We start from the raw sequence: 23,099 nt of genomic DNA on the forward strand, positions 1-23,099 counted from the left end.
AATGATCACAGGTAAATCTGTTCAGAACACGAATATGTTTAATATTTAATATTTAACCACACATGAGAGAACATATATTGTTACATACAGAGGATCGGATCTGTCTTTATTAACTCTCAATCTAACCAGCAGCCAAACACAGACCTCAACTTATGTGTGACCCACAAAAACCAGTCTCCTTTGAAGATAAAGCCAGCTCACAGCTTACCTGATGGATACGTCTTGCTGTCTGTATGTTAATTTAGGGTGGTGTTTAACAATTTTGTATTTATTGAATTCATCGGCTGTATCAGTGGCCTTTTTAAACATATGAAACGAGTCTCCTTCAAATGTGCGTTCTCTCCTTTTCCATCACTCTCCTACAATGACACGAAGTTGTATGTACTGAGCCTTAATATTTACACCTTTGTACACGTCCCTTGCGATTTCCTCGCCATCCTCCTTAATACATCATAAAAACAAATCCCTAAATAAGGATCAAACAAACCAAACATCTCTGCGAACCCTTTTATCCAATCACAGCCCCCTATCCTTATTCCACTCGGGAATAAAAGCGCCTATCCAGTGAGCTGTGAGCTGGTGGACAGGTAAAAATAGCGCAAGAGCGTTTTTATGAATTTGGCAAAAACTGGGTTATTCTGAGAAAGGTAGTTGTATCGAATGCATTGCTAAATGCCATTCCGCTGTAAGATGTAGAAGAGTCTTGAGTTGTTTGCATTGGAGTAAAGGGCAGTCACAGGGGCAAATCAGCCAACATACAGGGGATAGTTACAATTTAGGGGTGGTAAATACAGGCCTTAGGGGGTAGTTACGGAGCTTACATACAGAATTTAATGGGCATCGTTAGGAATACACAAGGCTTCATAGAGAATATTTGAGGCCAAAGTTACAATGGGGAGTGCAGGCATAAAGTGTCTGATAGCATTACTCAGGGACGTAGGACACCTGCCAAACAATGATATGGCTCCTCTCAGCTTTAGACAATGTTGGCTTAATCTGAGGGGCTTCAGCATCTGCCTCCTCTGTCTCATCATCCTCACCATCACCTGGAAGAAAAATAACCAGAATCAAATGACAGATTATCAGTTAATGCAGTTCAAAATACAATATAATTTTGGGACATACTGCCCTGCCCAGTGTTTATTCACTCATTTGTTCAATCATTCATTTAGAAGAAGCCTTGATTTGTCAAGGCTCAATTTCAGCCCAAGGCTCAAGCCCAAGCCCAAGGCTCAATTTCAGCCCAATTTCAGTCAATTTAGCCCAGTGATATTCTTTCTTCACGCATCCCAACTTCAGAAGTTGGGGTCAGAGCACAGGGCTAGCCATGATACAGCACCCCTGGAGCAGTGACGGTTAAGGGCCTTGCTCAGGGGCCCAACAGTGGCAGCTTGGCAGTACTGGGGCTGCCATTTGTCTAGCCCACCATCCCTCCTCTTTCTTTCTTTCTTTCTTTCTTTCTTTCTTTCTTTCTTTCTGTCTTTCTGTCTTTCTTTCTTTCTTTCTGTCTTTCATTCTATCTGTCTGTCTGTCTTATACTCAAATACTCAAGTCTGTCCCAAGAATGAGACACTAGTCTATTGCAGTGTGCTATTCAAGTAGCCAAACACCTATCATCAGTTCCGTATTTCCGCAGGAGGAATAAAGGAGGTGTAAACCTAGAAAGCCCACAGAACCTGGCTATTGAGTGTATGTCTGTGTTTCTTACCTATACGGAAATCAATGTAACCCTCGCCTCCACTGAGGACCAACACATTCTGAACACTCTGAGCTTCTATCTCTGCTGGGGCTGAAGAACCCTGAGACTCTGATGGACTGTCCAGGACACTGCCATTCAGGGTGGCCAGTACGTTGCCTAGGAAAAAAATTGAAAACAGCAATTAGGAAAAAGACCTATGTCTGTTTATACCTTACTCTAAAACCAGAGAAAAACAAATAAATGATTGCAATAGTCTTTTATGTAAGTGAAGGTCTGAAGAGCAATTAAGTGACTTTGAACAGGAGGTCAGCACGTACCTGGCACTGACACAAAAAACTTTACTGCATCCCGGTGCCCATGGAAGCACAGCTGAGCCTGAGCCATGGAGCAGTATGGAATAAAGCTACCATTGCCTTTGTCTGAGCCGCTGTCATCGGCGTATACGTGGATCACGCCTGCTGATGATGTGGGAGACACCTTGTTTGCTAGGAACAAAGCACACGAAATCTATTAGCGACACCAAACCAATTGATACGAAATCAAAGCAGGCCAATGCCTAAAGGAGCAGTTTGTAATTTTAGAGCCCTCTGTTGTCTGCGAGGTGAACTGCAATTACAAGAAACATTTTATTGAAAGGCCTTCTCTGTCCCCTGCAACAAATTCCTCTGCCGAAGCTAAGCATGTCCCGTTGGAAAGAGGAGTAAAGCGGAGCTAGTTTCCTGGCCAGAAAAAAAATGTATACAAAAGCCTAAAATTAAAAAACCCAGTGAGACCCTGTATGTCTTTGACATTATTATTACAGGTTTACAAACACATTTTAAAAATTACAAACTCCACCTTTAAATGAAAGGGGCAATCAGTCATCCAGGCTCTCCAGAGAGCACTATATGAAAGAAGCATTAGAATCAAATGAAACAAAAGAGAGGTCAAAAGGGAGCTTTTCTACAGGAAATTATGAATCAACATATAAAAAAGAAAACTCACATGCACACATACATATACAACGGCACATTTATGATGACAAAATAAAAAAAAACAGCCAGAAAATAAATAACTGCAGTCATGCAGAAAGGTTCTAATGTAAACCATGACTGAACACAAAATACAACTTATAAGGATGGAATGATTTGAAGTATGCAAATGGGAAAAGAAAATGGAAGATGTAAATAGTGATAGGATCAATGGGCGACAGATGGCTCTAAACTTACCTCTCAGGCCAAGGAGTTGTCCCCGATGTAGGACTACAGCTAAAGGAATTAGAAAAGGGAGAAAGGGAGGTGGGGGCACAAGAGCAAATCCATCGGACAAAGCAAGGGCGCAGGCAAGGGGTAAAAAGAAAAGTAAATGCAGATATAGAGGTAGGGTTGGCAGAAAAGAAATGGAGAAAGATGTCATAAGAATCACAGAGTGTCGAAGAAGTTACAACAGACGAAAGAAAAATGATTTGTTTTCCATCAGTGGCCAAGCAGACAAGTTATTCTCAATGAAATCTTACTCTCAGTCAGAGGGATAGAGATGATGACTCCATTTCCTGTTCCTACCCACAATCGGTTCCCTCCGATCAGCAGAGCTGTTATCCGAACAAACGAGAAGCCCAACTTCCCTGTGCCTGTCGATCAAAGCCAAAATATACCAGATATTAACTGCTGCTGATCTCAGTTCTGCAAAATTAAATCACTGGCTCTAACCAATACATATAAATGGATGAGAAAAAGGGAATAGAGAAGAGTGTTACCAAGCATCTTGCTGACGTAAGGCTCGATGTCCACATCCTGAAGGTGCTGGTGTGTGAGCGCATGGTATAATCGCAGTGTGGAGTCCAATCGGATGGACACCCATACGCCGTCTCCGATCCAGGCGAGCTGCCTGACCTGGCTCTCCCGGCGAGGATGAGCGTCAAATGATTTCTGAAATAAAGAGTTACAGAGAGGAAATAAGGAATAAGCCATTTCTCTCTAGAGGAATCTGGATCATTTTAGATCATCTGGACAAAAAATAATTAATTAATTAATTAATTTATTTATTTATTTTAGGTAATATTTACTTCAATACTTAGCAATAAACAGAGGAATATTTAAATGTTTATTTAAAAAAAAAACAATTAGCTATATCTTTATCCTGTTAGGTTCATACACAATTTTTATGGTTAGAGGCACACACAAGTGATCCTTCTCATGGTTAGTGCATGTATGCACAGGTGAGAATGAAAAAAGAAAAAACAAAAAGAAAAACAGTTGTACAATATGAAAAACATCCATCCATCCATCCATCCATCGTCATAACCCACTTTATTCCTAATTAGGGTCACAGGGATCTGCTGGAGCCTATCCCAGCACACATTGGGCAAAAGGCAAGGGTACACCCTGGACAGGTTGCCAGTCCATCACAGGGCCACACATATAGACAGACAACCACACACACTCACTCCTATGGGCAATTTAGAATTACCAATCAACCTAATGTACATGTTTTGGACTAAACCAGAGTACCCAAAGTAAACCCACACAGGCACAGGGAGAACATGCAAACTCCACACAGAAAGGCCCCTGCCTGTTCGAACCTGGGATACGAACCCAGGACCTTCTTACTATGCACTGTGATTCAGTTAAGTATATTAAGAAAAGTGGTAAACTCATCACGTCAGGGTTAAAGATTTGTCTGCATGAATTTTGCTGAAATCATGTGATTATAAGGTAATTGATACTGATTGATAATTGATATTGAAGTAATTGATACTTTACTGAAATCTCAAAGATTGATCAAACACAGAACACATGGTTTAAGTGCTCTATTTGTAAATTATACAATAGTATTTGATGTAGGGCCATATTTTGATTGGCTACTTCGATCACTACTTGTCAAGCGGTATTCCAAGACTGATATTTCAGTGTTTGTATTAAAACAGTTACTACGCTTACTATGGGCTCTAAGCCAGCTTGCGTGTTGGCATGGCTACATGCAACACCTTATTCAACTGTGTCTATTTTCCTTGATGGAGCAAAGATGATCATTTGGCCATATTGTATTAGAAATGTCAGTGACTCTATATAAAGTTCCATGTTTCAATGTCACCCTCACAATCATGTTGTTATACTGAAAATCTGCAAGGGTCTGATAATTTGTGGGCCAAATCACCACCATGCTGATATTCAGTACACCACCGCTCTTGCTTGATCAATATTGCTTAATTAATGAATTCTTGATTCTGATTGGGTCAGAGGCTGTTGATTTATGTTGACTATAGTAACAGGAAACATTTTTAACACGTTTCTATAGTAACGACTTACACGTTGACTTGGATGGCCGACAAAGCACACTGTAAAAGTCTAATAATAAACAGATTAATGCCGTATTGTTATTTAACGAAGGGAAATGTGCGATTATTGGTTTGAATATTATGCCATGTCATATGTGTTACTTATTTTGTCTTGCTATCAGGAATGACATGACATGAATATCATCTGAGGCACATACATTTTTTTGTATGTATTATAGAATGTATGTATGTATTATAGAATACGTAAGAGATTAGCCTACCTCAATCTGCATGCTTTTGGGCTGGATTACATGGATTTTGTTCTTGTAGCCACACCAGACCTTGTCATGCACCACAGCCATGCAGCGAATGGAGTGATGAGGGCGACCCAGGTCCATCAGATGATAGTTCGACAGATCCCACTGACCGTCTGTGTGTGGATGACACGCATACACAATCAGTCTGCTATATAACTAATGTTTCATTTAATGTCATAGTCAAGTGACATCTCTTGTACTGTAAATGTCAGCATCACTGTTCAAATAGAACCTTAGTGGCATATCACGGGTAGTATGGGTGATCAATTACAATGCAATTCATTTATAACAAGACTGTCCATGGTTTGAGAGACAGATAGTAGAAAACATAAACCTTCAGCTCTGTGGAAAATGGCAAGCGTTCCATCTGCCAGTGCCACCAAGACCCTTCCTTTAACATGCCTGACAGACCGAGAAAGAGTACACACACATAAGACGTAAATAGAACTGTCTTTATAATGCATATGTATATAAAAGCAATGTACACTGGGACTCCACTTACACTAGACTGAGTACAGAGTCTTTGAGTTTGATGGAGTGGAGGCACTTCTTCCAGTTCGCCACTGCAGAATGCACATACAGCCTGAGGATTGAGTACACAGAGACGTTACACACCTGATACGGAACTGTGTGTTGTTTGGACACAATGATATTGTACTGTACAGCACATATATTACTTTCTGATGGGTTTCTAATGTTCCAGAGGGTTTCGTGTGTGTGTGTGTGTGTGTGTGAATATGTTTCCTAATGCATATGCGATATTCACCAGCCGTTTTGGGCTCCAAGCCACATGGTGGGTGCGGCACTGGTTCCAGCACGTTCATCTCCTCCACCTTCTGAGCCTGTGGGTGCTGATGTCACTTCCTCCTTAGTGCCACCACCCTCACTAAACACATATAAGCAAAACATGCAATATGTACAATTACTACATCAAATGTTTTCATTTCAATGTGCATACAACACAAAACATGATTACAAAGAAATGCAGTTCCTTGTGCATATAATTATCACACCACTAATAATTACTACACCACAGCACTTATGGGCATGTTGCCATGGCTACTGAATCCTCCCATGATCACTTGTAGGAAGCTGAGCTGCAATGATAGTGTGAGTTAATGATGAGGCAATGATCTAAAATGACACTGCTGTCTGATATACGATTAACTGTTCTATATACATCTATAAGATTGTAGTGGTGTGTGTGTGTGTGTGTGTGTGTGTGTCACCTGTGTGAATTATCTGTAAAGACGTGTTCAGTGAACATTCCAGAAGTGGTGGAGCTCCCGCCCTCTTCACTTGGCCCCGCCTCCTCTGACACTTCCATAGCTTCAGTGGCTTCCTCTGCTGACTGAGACACTGCCAGACGGCTACACACCGGAGCAGCAGGTGCTGCACACACACACACACACACACACACACACACACACACACACCAAGCATATGTGAGGTTTTTAATGTCGTTTTTTTGTTCTATATTTTATTAATTCAAGTGAGACATGATATTGATGGTCTCCAGTACATGTGTGCATTATGACATATCTAAATATTTGAAAGCGTTCTGATGATTTGAGGATGTTTGACATTAATTGGCAATAATAATAATAATAATAATAATAATTATAATAATAATAATAATTTGCTTTTTAGTGACTGAAACTAAGGTACTATGGTACATGTACAAGATAACAAAGTGTATTAAGTAATAAGGTAAAAAAGGCTGTCTTTAATTTTGTTTTCTAATTACAACCAGAAAAGAGATGGGTATTAATAGAGCAATAGATATTAGATATTAAAACATTATCACGTCTTTTATATACTTACATATATACTATACAACAGGTGCAGTTATACAGTCTTCAAGCTCAAGCAAGCTCGGGCCTTTCACAGTTTCACAGACAAAGGCAACTATGTGCTATAAGATATGGCTCACCGTGTCCTTTATCCAGCACTGGGGTGTCGGTGCGTGAAGAGCAGTTACTACGCACTACGCTGCAGTTGGTTGCACAGCCCACCAGTGTAATGCCTGCCAGCATGCCCTCTACTTTACCAGTATCCTCTGAGCCACCATCACCCTGCTGCTCCAGAAATATCTCACCTGCAGGATAATCACTCTCACTGGCCGCTACACACACAAACACATTTCAAATACATCTCAACAAATTCAGATTTGCTAGCAAGCTAGATTTCTATAAAACAGACATCAGGCTAACTCATCCCTCATTTATAGCTTACATCATCCTTTTTTCTCTCTCATGACGTTCACCAGAGCAACGGGGTTTTTTTTATCTGTTTATTATTAGGCTTAAATTATGTAGCACATCCACTATACACGTCCTTGTGAATAACAATTACAATAAAAAACACCATAATACAAAAGTATTAGAATGAGCACATTGACATAAACCTGCAGCTGACACTGCTGTCATAATAGCACTGTTATGGGAAATTAATAGGCACCTTCTTGACCAATCAGAATTCATTTACAATTAGATTTATAATACTTAACATCTGATTGTTAAAAATGCCGAATACAAAAGCATGGAAAAAGGCAAAAAGTCTTTGCTAGTAAGGGTAGCTCTTACCTGGAACACTGGAAATGCAGAGCACGTGGGCATTACACACGTTAAACTGGTCAACCAGTGACCCGGGCTGATTAGCGTCGATAATGACCACCTTACTGGCTGAATGAGTGCTGGTCAGGATCCACACACGGCTACTCATCGAGTCGGTCTCATGTAGCTCCTTAGGCTGAGAAAGAGAGAGAGAGAGAGAGAGAGAGAGAGAGAGAGAGAGAGAGAGAGAGAGAGCAGGTGAGAAAAGCAGAGAAAGACACAGTTAAAGATATTCTGAATAAGCAATATAGGATTGAGAATAAAAGATTTAGAATAAGCAACGAAATATAAAAGGGTTTTTTGTCATTTTTCACTTCATGCCATAGCAAACTATATCTATTATATATTGGCTACGGTAGGGCTGTACTCGTGTTATTAGTTTTGTAACGAGGTGATAGTGGATATCCCTTTTACATTGTTGTTATGTAAAGTGGTTATGTAAAGAGTAAAACATTATAGGAACATAATCAGTGTTGTGAATTATCTGAATTTAAGGGCCATTTCCACCCTAAAGTTAATTTCCGTCCTATAAAGCACATCCCGGAGTGATTTATTTCTTTTACACAACTTTTACAACTTGCCAAAAATTACACTTCAGAATAAGAAATCCTACTTTTTTATCAGTTAAATACAGTGTTGTGTAACATTAGCAAAAAAGTTACAAAGGACTAACACTGGAATTTCTGTCCTTTGAAAAATAAATCTTCTGACATGAAGCCTCAATATATCAGTGATCATAAATTCTTTTCTGTTGTTAAACAAACATCATATTTTTTTTATTTGTTTATGAAGAGGGTTATTAGGTTAGAAACAGTAACGTGAGAACGAGTGCATTAATATAAGCCTAGAAAATTAATCAATATCAAGATCTAAAAATTCAACAGAGCTGTGATGTAAACTTATAACAATCATTATAACTACATAAAAATATCTTATTCATATATTTATAGCCTATTAAATTGAAGCAGCTATAAATAAACTAGTAAATATACTGTAATAATATAATTATTATATTATATTATATTATATTATATTATATTATATTATATTATATTATATTATATTATATTATATTATATTATATTATATTATATTATATTATATATTCATGGTGTAACATGTTGGGCTGTTGTGTGTTGTTGTTTACCTTCTTCTTCTCTGGTGAGATATGTTCGTTCTTATTCTCTCCTCCCTCATCCTCTCCAGTTAAAGGATCGGTGCCATTGACTGGTAGCTTCACTCCTGCATCCTGACTGGATGTCCTCCAGCCAGACAAGTCAACTCCAGCAGCACACCACAGCTACACAAACGCAATGCGAAATGTGACTCCTCCTGGGTGCTTCCTACTGTACAGATTTACCACAAGTCTTATAATAGTGAATGAGGTATTACCTTCCTGTTGGGATCCTTCTCCACCAGAGGGCGGCAGTATACTGGCACGGGGACGTTTTTCATGCGGTTGTCATCTTTCTCATTGGCCTGTGAGGAGACAAGAAGGTGGAGACAGTCACAAAGCAGCTAATGACACTGCTTCATATGTAGAAAAAGGCCCGGGCCGGAAGCCGCGTCATGGCCTGGTTAAGATGGCGCAGAAACACAGACAGAGAGCCAAAGAGATATTAGAACAGTTAAAGACCCAACTTTAGCTAGAGCAGGGGTGTCAAACTCATTTTAGCTAAAGCGATACGTCATTTTACTCATTTTGAGCTACAAGCCAAAACTGTTTCCAAATAGCTCCAAATGTGCTCATTTATCAACACAAACAGGTTAAACATACATTATTTACAAAAAAGTGTAAACTGAAACTGACTTATCAGGAATTCTTAAAACATCTCAGCTTGCTAGTGAATAATTACATAGTCATTTTGTTTTAAGTCTCAGAGTTTATTGCTCTATTCTAGTGCTCTAGTGGAATAACAGAGATTATCTCTTATCTCTCTAATCTTTTGAGTCTTCCGCAAGAATATTTTTATTCTTGCATTCAGTAAATGCATTCGGTGGGCCGGATTAGATCTGGTTTTAGACGTGCAGGTCGTATATTTGACACCCCTGATTTAGATTTAGGTTAAAAACATACAAACATGCTCAACAGGGATTAATCAATACTGTATGCTGACATTTAAGACAGAAACAACAGCCAATAGCAACTGATTAGTTGTGGACTTTGGAAAGTATTGATCACTGTACCAATCTGATAATCTAATCATCTGGGAATCGGTGTTTATTTTGAGTTCTTGGTTGGTGACCATATGTATATTAATATTGTGTTGCTATGTGCTGGAGGTGTTATTGCTCCATTGTACTTTGTTAAACCCATCAAAGAACCTTAAGGGATCTTTGTCACACCTAAAGGGGCAGGGCTTCTGTTAGGTTTGACTGCTGGGCAATGTATGGGTAAGATTAGGGGCGAAGTTTAACAGGGGGCGGGGATGGAGAGGTGCATGCTAGTCCTCTGCTGGGCAGACTTGCCTGCGGCCTCTTTCCTGCGGTGTCCTGAGCGCTGTCTGCCTGGGAACCCGTCTGTAGGAGATCACAGTTAGAGCCACGGCGACACACGGTCACCACTGGCAACCCTGACACACACACACTCTCACCAACTAACATAGGCTGCTGTTGCTCCAAGATCCAGTGACCTTCTAAAACTAAATCTTTGCTCGATTTAAACCAATCAACTGCTCGATATGAGCGACCTACAAGCATAATTTCATTAAAATACTTTTTTGCTCCTGATAACCTAATATCTCATTGACTATAACATTGATGACTATTTTCTATCAAACAACCAGGCGGAACACCAAGCATCAAAGTCATTACAAAGACCAGTGTAGTTTAGCTTTATCATTAAAATTTCATGAGTTTATAGTAAGTTAAAAATTCCAATGCTGCCACAGCTATCATATTGAATTTTATTTGTACAGCAAAATCTAATCCAGATGTAGATCTTGATCCGTAAAGAACAAGAGTACCAAAGCAAGAGAACCAGAGGCAACAGTGGCAAAGAAAAACTCCCTGAGACAACATGAAGAAGAAACCTTGAAAGGAACCAGACACAGAAAGGAACCATTCCTCCTTTTGGTGTAATTATAACTCTTACTTTTTTAAAAACTGTATAATATAAAATCACGCTAAATGTGTTACAACGTGTGCACGTTGCAGTTTTTAAGATTAGAGAAGAACTTCTTGGGGACAGATCTAGAGTATCCAGGTAAAATTAAACACTGGAGGGTGAGACTTGCCAGGAGTCAAAGATTGGGTGAAACGGATGGCTAATCCCAGCTGAACATTAGCTCATACACACAGAAAAGGACAGTTGGAGCACAGTCAAATGTTATGGCTGGCTTCAAATGTCTTAGAAAGCATGTGTTGGCCATCACCCTAGAGATCTCTAGGTAGACTCAGGAACAGGAAAGACTCTGCAAAAGAGCATACTAACCTCAAGAAATATCCTCACCTTCATCCTCTGTATGATACTGTCCCACATTACCTGTTTTTCTTTAATGCTTCACTATTATTTCTTCAAACTTGGCCTTTCATAATAGCGCTACTTGAGCCTCCATAATTCAGCAGCTGTAGCGCATGTGAGAGAAGAAGGGTGAAAGATCAACGGTTATGTGCACTACCTGTTTAAAGCGAGGTGGCACACTCCAGCCACAGGCCTGCATGAGGCCATCGTCCCTGCGCATGTGCTCACGGACCTGCCGGTACTGCTCACGTCGCTGCTCCCTACGGACTGAGAGCGCTGAGTCGCTAAGGAGAGATGCAACACCATTACTGGGGAGTCTATGGAGCAGAAAGACAGAGAAAGGGAGAGATAGAGGGGGCGAGCGGTCCGCAAAAGAGCACCAGTGAGCCAGCCAGACAGCCGCGTACGCAAAAGTGATAGAAAGAGTGAGGGGAAGAGTTAGAGAGAGAGAAAAGAAAATTTGTGCCGCGGGTTAGAGGTGAGACTGAAAGAAAAACTGCGCAACACACAGACACACATACGCAGGAAGAAGCCCAGCTGTGAGCATGCATGCATTGGACTAAAACTTGTATGCTGATTTGAGTTGATATTATAGATTAGATATGTGTGTGTGTTTGTATAGTGTGTGTGTGTGTATATGTGTATGTTTTGTGCAGCGGTAGGAGCAGCATAGCGCTTCGAAAACATCAGAGATCTTTCATGAGAAAACATGGATAGAGACAAAACACAATGTACTATATATAATATCAGGAACATGTACACAGAATAAACACAATATTGACAAGTATACAAGAGAAGTTGTGTATGTTGCATTCATAAAGCATTTCTTAAGCTTATTTCCCCAGCACTTTCAAAGTGAATGATGAGATTTATTTCCCCCAATTTTACTGAACCCCAACCTCTGTAAGCATGTAACCCACCAAACCTAACTAATTGTTAACTACTGACAACATGACATGCAAAAGTTTTCCACACATTTAGGGTCTGCCTCATGCTGAGTGTTCCCGGGATAGACTCTGGATTTGCTGTGACCCAGACCAGGATAAAATGCTTCCTGGCGAGGGATGAATTCTTCAGTTTATTAATAATAAATGAATAGCTAGCCATTTATTCAATCTGAAGTGTAATTTAAAGCTCAAACAGAAGATTCAGACCCTGTGTGGTCTCCTGATCCACAGCCTGATCAGGATAAAGCTGAATAAAGATGACTGAAGGAATCTATTCTTAAAGCTGCTAGAATGTAAATGATCTCTTTTCCTTTTTGTACAAAATGGTCTGTCTTACCATCATCATCATCATCAATGTGAATAGCGACATGGATCCAATCGACCTCTGCAGGACTTTGCACATGCACATGTCTTTCAAGTTTACATTGCAAACAGAATTTTGTTTCTTGCATTTGCACTAGTAGTAATTTTGGGGGGATTCACAGAGTTAGAATTTATTTGTATTATGTAACAGACTGTTTCCTGTACATTTAACAATAAACTCTTGAACCTTGAATCATATTTTCAGCCTGGATTACTCTTGTACATTTTTTACAAAAGAGAAAATGTGCACCTAGTGTCCAATGGTCATTAAAGTGGTTTAATTGATTACGCAGAAGAACTTAGGGGTTTACTTGCTGATTAAACAGGGAAGACGTTTAGAACCTTGCTGTTCAATAAACCCTGAGCTTTGCTCTGTTAAAACACACAGAGTTTGATTTACTCAGTAGTACTAATTTGTATGCGCAATTGAATGAAGTGTGTGAATGACATCACATACTAACTAAGGCTATAAAACAACATGCCAATGAATGTTTTTTTTCCATGTGCCAATTGTTCTCGATAGCCATGGCGAGTCCAGATTTCAAAGAAACTCCTCAAAATGAAACTGAAAACCCAATATAACCCAAAGCACAATGGCGATTAAAGGCAGTTAGACATGAGTGTGCACTTTTAAAGCTTTCCTAAAGGTGTGAATTGTTTTGAAACACTATTGCATAATATAGATAAATATACACTTTACTGAATACTATAATTTACCCTATAAACTATAATGATAGGCTTTTGCACATTTAATACCTGAACTTCAGGCATATTAGATTGCGTATCCAATTGCCAACCCAACATTGTTTCAAGCATAGCTTCCTTTAAGGGGTGTATTCGCATAATGGTGTGTTTTTACCTTAAGTTAGCAAAGCCCCAAGTTGCCTATTCATCTATTGCTAATTTTTCAGATGTAAAGCTTTTACTCCGTACTGTTAAAGAGCTTCCTGTGCGGTCTTAAAGCCTGTATTTGTGAACTAATTTGTGAAGATGTATGAATGTGTGTGTGTTGGCGCATGTTCTTACTCCTCAGGGAAGAACTCGAGTGTACGGTCGGAGGTGGAGATCTGGCACATGGTGTGAGAGCGTCTCTGACTGAAGCCTGCAGGAGAGGGGGATCTGTAGTGGATGTTGACGCTGGTATATGGCCGCTTGACTGGAGGAGGGCTTGAGGATGAGCTGAAGAGTCGTGCAAAGCTGGAGGGAAAGTAAAAGGAAAGATTCACAACATCTTAATTTAAAAGATGCAAAGCAAGTCATATGAAACAGCACTGTGGTTGCTGTTAGAGGTTGTCTACAGTTCTGACTTCACAGGTCCACATTTCTAGCACAGTCACAATAGGGTTTAATAGGAGAAACAACTCCATCGACCTTAAACTTAAGGGATAATGGGCAGGTTTTACAGCTAGCTCCTAAATATATAGGAGCAAGAGCATATTTTCTCACTCACTAGTTGTATTAATGAGAAATCCACTGTAGAAGTAGTGGAGGCTGCAAACATTGGACTCAATGCTCCAGAATGTAATCCAGCTATGCAACACACTTCTGTTATGTTAAATATTTCAGTGTCAAGCATGTGATCTGAGATGTCAAGCATGACACTGTTGGCGAAAGTATTAGAATGAAAGTCGAAGCTTTGAAAACTGATCTGTTTGAGCAGAGTGTATTGAGATTGTGTAGTGAGATTGCTTTTACAAAATAAAGCACTGCTGCAACACGGTCTTTTGGTAGAGATAAAGCCAGGGCTAAATCCCACTCGCATCCCATGGGAAGTTGAACAAAACTAGACCAACATGAAGTTAAAAACTTAAAAACTTGACTTCAATGAATTTCAGTGAAATTCATGACACTGTTGAAGATCGCAATTTAAAAAATTATATGAATGTATCAGATGCAAGGATCAAGCAAACTCACAACTGCCAGATAGTTGATTTCTTCTTCTCTTGGATTTGAGGACTCTCCCTAGAGGCTCTGTAATAGAGTGGGCAAGAAAATGATAAATAAATACACACAATACCTAAAGTGGATGCTTTACATGTTAAGGCATGTGTGTGTTCTGCACCAGGGAGCAGTGTGATATGATGCTTCAGCGTGTGTGACCCTGACCTGATCATCTCCGTCCAGCGGACAGCTTCCTGCAGCTCCATCAGTCTCTCTTTGTACTGGTTGCGTTCCATCAGTACGCGTGCCATCTCGACCCGTGTGAACCTGCGCCTCTGCGCCACGGTCACGTCATCCTGCAGTGAGGACGAATACTGTGCCGTATTCCAACACACAAATCCAAAAGAAAGGAAAAAATACGCCACACAAGCAGGCGGAGGTTAGTGGTTAGAGGCAAAGCTGCTTAAAGGAACATATTAATTATTTAGGACGCCAAAGAAATGTGTGTTAAACAAAACATAGCATCTAAAGGCATCAGTATTCAAAATAACATGCGTTCATATTTCTCAAATGCACAATTCCAGCACACTGCAGTGATTAGTGGTGTCTTTCTGACCAATGACTGACCTTATTAAAGTCCTTTTTTTTTTCAGACCAAGTTCAAATGAACGTTATTGGTATTTGTCAGTACCGAGTAACAATTTACTTAGCTCGCTTTACATTTTCCTGGTTTAAATATTGGCCATGAAAGTCACCATGTGCATGTTCATACTTTTAGGCTACTAGGCTTGTTCTTTTTAATGTTGATTTTAAACAAGCTGTCTAGTTAGATATAGTTAGTTACAATGGAGAGTGGGTTTTGTTTAAACACAGAAAAGCGCCTCTGTGTAGCTGTAAGTCAAATACATTTTTCTTTTCATTGTTTCACAATCCTTTGAGTGATAGTGGCTGATCTGCAGGAACAATATACTGGGTAAGTGTTGTTATTTTCACTCGCATTGCACTGTTTGAAGTCAATTGTTTGCTTCAGCACTGGCAGCTGCTGTATGCTACAAGCAATTAACTTAGGTTATTAAGTCACTTCACGTCTCTACGTTTCTACTCTGGATATTTTCACGGAGCAGTTTGCTTTGATTGCCATCACTGAATGTGAAATACATCTAGATCAATTTCAGTCTTTTCAGGCCGTCTGTTCATTCGTGCGATAACTTCAACTAGAATTATGTCACACCGTCTTGTGTGATATCAGATAATTAGATGGTATGTGTAAAATGAGTGGGGTTCGGATCAGAACCCTGTACCAGTGAATCAATGTCAAAAATCAATATCGACGCATCCCTAGAACATATGAACTAATCACTAAAGCAGTCTTAGATTGTGCCGTTTAATTGAAGAGAGTGTGTGAGACTTACATCCTCTCCTCCTTCATCCTTTGAATCCTGAGATGCTCCGAGTGCCTCGGCTCTCAGCCTGGGGGATGAAGTTAAGAGTCAGTTACGCACAGTTGCACTCTAGTATTAGACGTAACAGAAAGAAAGGATTTCCACATGATTATTTTTCTTAAGGGATTAGTTCTGTCATTTTGCATGCTACATGTCTAATAATACTAGATATTATTAGTTCCTAATACTAAGCGACTCTAGTGAGTCTGAGTCATTGTGCGTGTTGGTGATGTTATTCACACAATAAATACCAAATGCTGACCAGGAACTCTTCTGGAAATCATACTTCTTTCCAGTTCCTCTAACGGTTCCTGAAGTTTGTTGGAAACGTACCCTCTATGACCGTTCTTTACTCAAGTAAAATTAGAATTATTCATCTGAATAAATCCTCTGATAATCTTCAGTGAAATCAAGTTAGAAATTCATAAACTCTTACATTTAAGTATAAAATTTAATGATTAAAGTAAGGATAAATGTGTAAGTATAAATTGCTTTAGTTACTGGCGATAAATTAGGGCCAAGGGACCATGGAAAATCGGGGGAAAAAAGACAGCTAATACTAAATGGCTTAACTGCTAATCTTTCATATGTTAGCTAGCTGATAACACGAACTAGCTGAATGTTGATAGCTAGCTGTTCGAGTACAAAGGGCCTGGATATATATATATATATATATATATATATATATATATATATATATATATATACATACAACGTGTACAAATCAGTGGATAGCTTACAGACGTGGGTATTAGATTTCATTCTTTCTTTTACATTTGTTAAAATCTAGATTTGTTCCTGGAAGAAGTTAAGCACAGCATGATGTAGTGAGTTAAAGTCAAAAGTATGACAAGAAAGAAAAAAATCAAATTAAATACTGATATTTATAAAAACTGACTTCAGTAGTTGTTACTTCCCAACTCAGAGTATGTCTAAAAAAGGAAATCTAAGATTATATACCTCTTCAGCTCCTCCTCTAGCTCTTTGACCCTGTTGTCCACTTTGTTCTTGGACTGTTTAACTGCCTCCAGCTCCTCCCTCAGGACCTCCTGATCTCCCGACAGCTCGTCCAGTTTAGCGATCAAATCATTCTTCACGATGTTCAGAGCATTCCTAAGCAGAGTGGATCGGTCAGTGAAAACTCATATGAACAGACATACAGCATGTGCATAAACACACACACACACACATACACACACACACTTCTTACTTGGTCTCTAGTAGCTTTTTGTTCTCAGTGAGAAGGTTCTCCACTTCTTTCCCCATCCCTGTGAGATACAGTTAATCAGCAGTGGCCTCCAAATAAGCTTTATATCAGCTATTTAGTGTGTGTGTGTGGGTGGGGGGGGGAATACAATTAGTTTCTTTAATGTTTAATAAAAAATATGGTTTTTAAATTGGAATAAAAAATTGAGACGGTTTAGTTTAACTCATGAGTGCTACTATAGGCAAACTGCATGGTAACTTGTTCATGGACAGGGAGGGAAGCAGCACAAATACAGTCCAACTCAGAAACAAGCAGTTCAACAAAATGCAACTTAGATGCATGGACTTTTATACCAATTACAAAGCAAATTTTTTTAAAAGAAATATGCACAGAGCACTTCCAAATTGACCATTAAATAAAAAATAAATAAATATTGCCATTCCGAAGCAATGCTAATGAACAATGCCATAGCAGAAGCACTGCAGGAAATGACATCACAGCATAGGAAGGGAGATGGGTGGTACCATCATGTCAGCATGGTGCACATAAAACACAAAGACATGGAGGAATCAGCGGGCCATTCAGAGCCTTACCAAAGAAATCATCCCGCACTGAGAGAGCGCCGAAAAAGTGGCAAAGAGGGGTAGCAGGATAATGAGGGGAAAGTAACATGGAGTAAGAGTGAAATAAAGGAAAGAGAGAAGAAAGAGGAAAATGAAAAGGGCAAAGGAATTTTTTATTTAATTTTTTTTTTTTACAAAACAAGGGGTAAAAGAGACAGACAGAGAAAGAAGGAGAAAACAGGAAAGCGCCTGGTGAGATAGTTTTGGGTGAGGGATTTACTGTACATACATATGTATGTGTGAGAACACACACACACACACACACTCTCACAGACTATATTTTGTGCGGTGGTCTGGGAAAAAAAACCCATAAAATGTCACTGTGTCTGATTTCTGGCCAAAAAATTCAGGTCACCATGAGAGTATAATAGAATTTATATATTTATATATAAAGAATGTGTACATTTTATATACTGTCTAATCTTGCCTAGGCTAGCTGCCAGCAAAATCATGGTGTGTAAAGAGCCAGTTTGACCTAAACTGTGATATAAACAGACAGACTAGGTAAAGACCTGGGGCAGTATAGTAAAGAGCTGGGGCAGTATAAGCATCCTATGACACTGTGTCAGCACCTGATTAATAAAAAATAGCGTTGTGTCTCAAACTGCATGCTTGTACACACTAATTGTGTTTGTATTTTAAAAATCACTTTGGTTGGCTTCAAGCCTACCGAATGCTCTGAATTTTCCAGATTAATAAATACCAATAAATAATGAATATGAGCTCAGAGTCGCTGGGTATCTACATGCCAAATCAGTTCAGTTTGTAATCAGATACAAACAAATCGTCCGCAGTGGAATGCAAATTTCTACCTTTTCGGGTTTTAGAGGTTTAAACATGGCTGAGATACACGCAAAGAGAAGCATATTTCAATTCAGGAAAACTCATTGTGTTTAGTAATATCAAAAATATCAAAATTGCACCAAACGAAGGCTTTTCCCAGGCCATCACACATACTTAAACTTCATACAAATAGCAGAATAAGGAAATGTCTAAAGAGCATCTAATGTGGTCTTCAGTCATCCAGGTTATACGAATGTCTTGTTAGTCTTGGCAAATGGACTTGTTTCATGTTACTGATCAGATTAGAAACATCTTCATGACAGAATACAAGTCCAGTCACCAGTCAACCATGATTCTGATCAAAATGATTCTGATTATCCCTTGTTAGCTTTAAAAATGCAGTTGTTCAAAACATGAGACCTGTCAAAAGCTGCAGCTGAAGCCGAGGCAATGCTAAAAATGCTAAATAAAATCTATATCAATCATTTAAGACTCATTGAAAAAAATATGTTAATATGTACATTTTTATCAAACAGAAAGATTTTTTTTTTTTGGCTATGGTTTTGCTGAAGTCAAGCTTGAATTCATTTTTACTCGATGCTATTTCTATTCTACTTCAATTCATGTCCACTTCTGAACAGCTTTTGAGTTTTGATTACATCACCATGCACATGCGGATGTTAAAAATATGTAAATAAACATGTCATTTTTTTTCCCCTTCCCCTAATCCCAGCTATCCCTGTGTGGGAAAAAAACACTCAGAAACAGATTACAGAAGAATATTGTTGTTTTTAGGAGAAGTTGGTGTTAAAATGAGATTTTATTGTATTCTACTCATATGATAAAGTGTGGAGGTATAAGAAATAAAAAAATATTTGAAATAATAAAATGATCAGTGATGAGATACACACCTGAGAATTCCCCTAGGGGCATGGCCAGGAGAAGCACACACGGGAAGGAAGCACAGAGAGGGGTCAAGGGTCAGTGATTGAGACGGCCGATCAAATCAAAGCACCACCTTCACACTGAGATAAACAAATCAAATTCTGCCTATACAGTAAACTAAAAAACAAATGGAAAACGCCCCAATCTAAGATAAACACATCGAGACTCGCTTTAAGCCAAACATACTGAAATGAAAGGTTTCCCTCTTTCACAATGGGTTTGATGGTTGGGGTGCTGCAGCCATGGGGCAAGCATGATATCCCAGCAGCCTTTGTTAGCAGTGTAGCCATCATACAAAAAGGTCATGCAGGTCAATGTGCAAAAAGATCACTTGTTTAACTAAGTTGTTCATTTAAAAGCAATGTCAAATCATAAATACAGGTCATGAACAAATCAGAGGCCTGCATGTATAAAGAGCTACAAATTTAACAGTACAGTGACGATAAAATCTCATAAAATTGTCAAGACTAGAGCTTACCGAGCAGCTCCGCTCCGGCATCCACATCGCCGATGATGTCAGATTTGGCGTCTTTGAGCTCGTGGTAGATCGAGTCTGTGTTGATGCCAAACGCCTCGTTCACTATTCCTTGAGATGGACTTGGGAAAAAAAACAAACTCAGTAAACAATAATGAACACATATGACATGTACACTACCAGTCAAAATTTTTGACACACCTTTTAATTCAATGTTTTTTGTTTAGGGATTTATTTTCTACATTCTTGAACAATACTGGAGATTTCAAAACTATGAAATAACACACATGGACTTAAGTAATCCATATGTAATGACAACAAAAAACAGTCCGTTGTTATTTTAAGACACGAAGGTCAGGTGTTCTGGAATAGTTCTTGCAAGAACAGTATTGTCAAGTGCATTTGCAAAACCCATCAAGCACCAGGATGAAACTGGACCACATGAAGACCATCCCAGTAAAGCAAGACCAAAACTGACCTCTGCTGCAGAGGGGAAGTTCATTTAGAGTGACCAGCCTCAGAAATCACCAATTAACAGCACCTCAGATTAGAGCCGTTATGAAGGCTTTACAGAGCATCAGTAGCAGACATATCTCAATATCAACTGTTCAAAGGACATTATTGTGGATTTCGGCCGCCTCCAGCATTGTTTTACAATGTAGAAAGAAATAAACATCAGGAAAGACCATGGAATTAGAAGGTGTGTCCAAACGTTTGACGGGTAGTGTAAGTATATATTATTTTAGGTTCATATTCAAAATTAATTTGTGATCCTAGTGAGAACCAAAATTGTGCACATCAGTATTCATAGCTCTGATGTAACTACACACTTAAGCACAATTAATTTATAATAAATTAAAGTAATGTTGAAAAAACAAATCAGTAATTAATATTACATCTAAAACTGTAGCAATATACTAGACTCTTGTTAGATATATCATCATATTACTCTTTTTTCATTTATATTTGTAAATTCTTTCTTGATTTGATTAGTAATCAATCTTGATTAGTTAGTTTGTTTTGTGAAATTATTATTATTTATTTATATAGATTTCTTTATCTTTCTGCTTCATATTTGCACATTTTTCTTCTTTTCTTGCTGCTGTAACGTGGAAATTTCTTATCTTATCTTATAGGTATGTATTATATTTGACAGCAAAAAAGGGATTTTGATCTACCTCCTGTGTACCTCCACTCGATAAAAATCTAGATTATAATTCTCTGAATACAAGAAGCAAGAGGCAGTGATGTAGCAAATATGGAAAATAATTATGAAGGACCTGAGAGACAATTAAACAGTTTATTTTATACAAAATAAAAGTAAACTCTTGAATGAAATGTCATTTCTATATGAAAAAATATTTAGCAAAAGCTAAATGGTGCAATTTTGTATTTCTCTACATGTCAAAACTGAAAGTGAGTTGTCGTGCTGTATATTAACACTGTAATTACTCTGCATGACACTGTTAGATTATCACACCTGTTTCCTCCACCATAGATACGAGGATCCAGATCTATCTCTGGTGTAGAATCTAATTCCTGAAATTCAGGCCACTCATCACTGCTTCCCATACCTGTGTACACACAAACACACATGCACGCACACATACACACACACACACACACACAGACATAAATATATATGGGTTATCAGAGAGCATTGGGCTTGATTTTCATAACTACATTTGCATTCCTCAAACCCTGAGCAAAGATTTACATATGAAAATTCATTATATTGAGACTATATTGCCTAGCACTGAGATGTTTTATGTACGCAGTATCTATATGAGATACTGCAAATGTAACATATTGGAATTTTCCTCATTTTCTTGTCCGTCTCTCTTTCTCTTTCTCTTTCTCACCGATGCTGACATTTCTGGTCTCCTGTGAGACCTGCACTTCCATATTCCTGCTGAGCCTCTTGGCACTTTTGCGGCTCCGCCCCCGGCACGTTTCAAACTCTCCAGAGGGAACCTTCTTCTCGTTGAGAGGGGTAACTGTTGCCGAGGGAACAGATGAGGTGGGAGTATTTGATTTGCTGCCTGTGCTGCTGGGCGAGTCCGACTCTGAGCCGTCCTCCTTTATTTTGGGGGTGGGATCAGAAACACACACAAATTAAAACACACATACTCATACACTGTTTGAACTGATTATGAATTGATTTAGCATTGCACTAATATTGTAGAATGGCAGGAATTGACTACTGAATACACACACATACACAAAATTCACACACAGTGGAAGCACTTTGATGTAATTTGTCCATTAAAGCACCATCAAAGCCACAAATACGCAACAAGCACTGCTCAGTCATGTGACCAATAAGTCACATAGAAAACAGGAAGTATAGAAATTGGCCTCGAGCCTGGGCTTTCCCGTAACTTATCACAAAGGAAAATGAAACACAGACATTAATATGTGAGCTCTGCAGATTTTAGTAGATCAGCAGTTAAGTGTGGATGATAAATGCACTTAAAACTGCGATGCTATAAACACCCTTAACATGATAAAGAGTGTTTCATGGAGTTGTAGGGCCTTTTGCTCACATCTAAACGCTCACATCCAATTTTCTGTTAGTTCTGTTGTCATTGCCAGAGTGTGATAGCTAGCTCGTATCGTGAGCCACGACAAAACCAGCTGAGCTGCACAACCTGCAGTCTCATCATTATAACTCACACTATTTCAAATAAACTCTGTGAAAAGTCTCTTCTTTGGTGATCTCTTCTATATCTGTCCAGGCAGCTCTTCCCTATCATTATGCCAGCTACTGCTGCTCGTGCTGCATCACAGCGCAGTGTAACACACTCTGAGGAAAGCACTATCTGCCCTCTTCTGCATACATAAGCCCACAGATGCCTGTGATTGGCTAGTGTTGCTGTGATAGACAGGAGTTGAAGAGTATAACTCACCTAGCCAATGAGCAAAGCTAATTTTGTTAATAATAAAACTAATTTCTTAAGCCTTTAAATTAAAACTTGTGAAAACTAAAGTGATATTCTGTTATATTTGTCTGTTTTGTTGCTATGCAGAACTGTCCATTGGGAAAACGTGATTGGATTTGACTTTTTTAACTGTCAAACCTG

General features: G+C 38.9%; 1 protein-coding gene across 17 annotated transcripts in view; it reads right to left on the minus strand.

The window, feature by feature from the left end:
• Positions 1-20: 20 nt before the first annotated feature.
• Positions 21-23,099, minus strand: part of mapk8ip3 (mitogen-activated protein kinase 8 interacting protein 3) — a 36,194-nt gene continuing 13,115 nt past the window's right edge. For 5 of the 17 annotated variants that reach the window (XM_058409747.1, XM_058409835.1, XM_058409769.1 and 2 more), the window contains 27 exons: positions 21,879-22,095; positions 21,497-21,590; positions 20,020-20,138; positions 19,508-19,519; positions 17,194-17,251; positions 16,944-17,096; positions 15,954-16,011; positions 14,767-14,915; positions 14,575-14,631; positions 13,687-13,857; positions 11,508-11,667; positions 10,357-10,407; positions 9,280-9,366; positions 9,035-9,187; positions 7,858-8,023; positions 7,206-7,397; positions 6,502-6,664; positions 6,039-6,158; positions 5,775-5,855; positions 5,607-5,674; positions 5,237-5,385; positions 3,435-3,606; positions 3,195-3,308; positions 2,908-2,946; positions 2,017-2,184; positions 1,709-1,855; positions 21-1,046 (listed from right to left, as the gene is read on the minus strand). In XM_058409747.1, the coding sequence (XP_058265730.1) occupies positions 925-1,046; positions 1,709-1,855; positions 2,017-2,184; positions 2,908-2,946; positions 3,195-3,308; positions 3,435-3,606; positions 5,237-5,385; positions 5,607-5,674; positions 5,775-5,855; positions 6,039-6,158; positions 6,502-6,664; positions 7,206-7,397; positions 7,858-8,023; positions 9,035-9,187; positions 9,280-9,366; positions 10,357-10,407; positions 11,508-11,667; positions 13,687-13,857; positions 14,575-14,631; positions 14,767-14,915; positions 15,954-16,011; positions 16,944-17,096; positions 17,194-17,251; positions 19,508-19,519; positions 20,020-20,138; positions 21,497-21,590; positions 21,879-22,095 (3,240 nt within the window). In that variant the 3' untranslated portion in view covers positions 21-924. Of the gene's footprint in view, positions 1,047-1,708; positions 1,856-2,016; positions 2,185-2,907; positions 2,947-3,194; positions 3,309-3,434; positions 3,607-5,236; positions 5,386-5,606; positions 5,675-5,774; positions 5,856-6,038; positions 6,159-6,501; positions 6,665-7,205; positions 7,398-7,857; positions 8,024-9,034; positions 9,188-9,279; positions 9,367-10,356; positions 10,408-11,507; positions 11,668-13,686; positions 13,858-14,574; positions 14,632-14,766; positions 14,916-15,953; positions 16,012-16,943; positions 17,097-17,193; positions 17,252-17,783; positions 17,802-19,507; positions 19,520-20,019; positions 20,139-21,496; positions 21,591-21,878; positions 22,096-23,099 lie in introns of all 17 variants that reach the window. The other 12 variants (XM_058409844.1, XM_058409760.1, XM_058409785.1 and 9 more) reach the window with 12 other exon arrangements.

Source organism: Hemibagrus wyckioides, linkage group LG02, assembly GCF_019097595.1.
Source record: "Hemibagrus wyckioides isolate EC202008001 linkage group LG02, SWU_Hwy_1.0, whole genome shotgun sequence".
In the NCBI taxonomy this organism is placed as follows: domain Eukaryota; kingdom Metazoa; phylum Chordata; class Actinopteri; order Siluriformes; family Bagridae; genus Hemibagrus; species Hemibagrus wyckioides.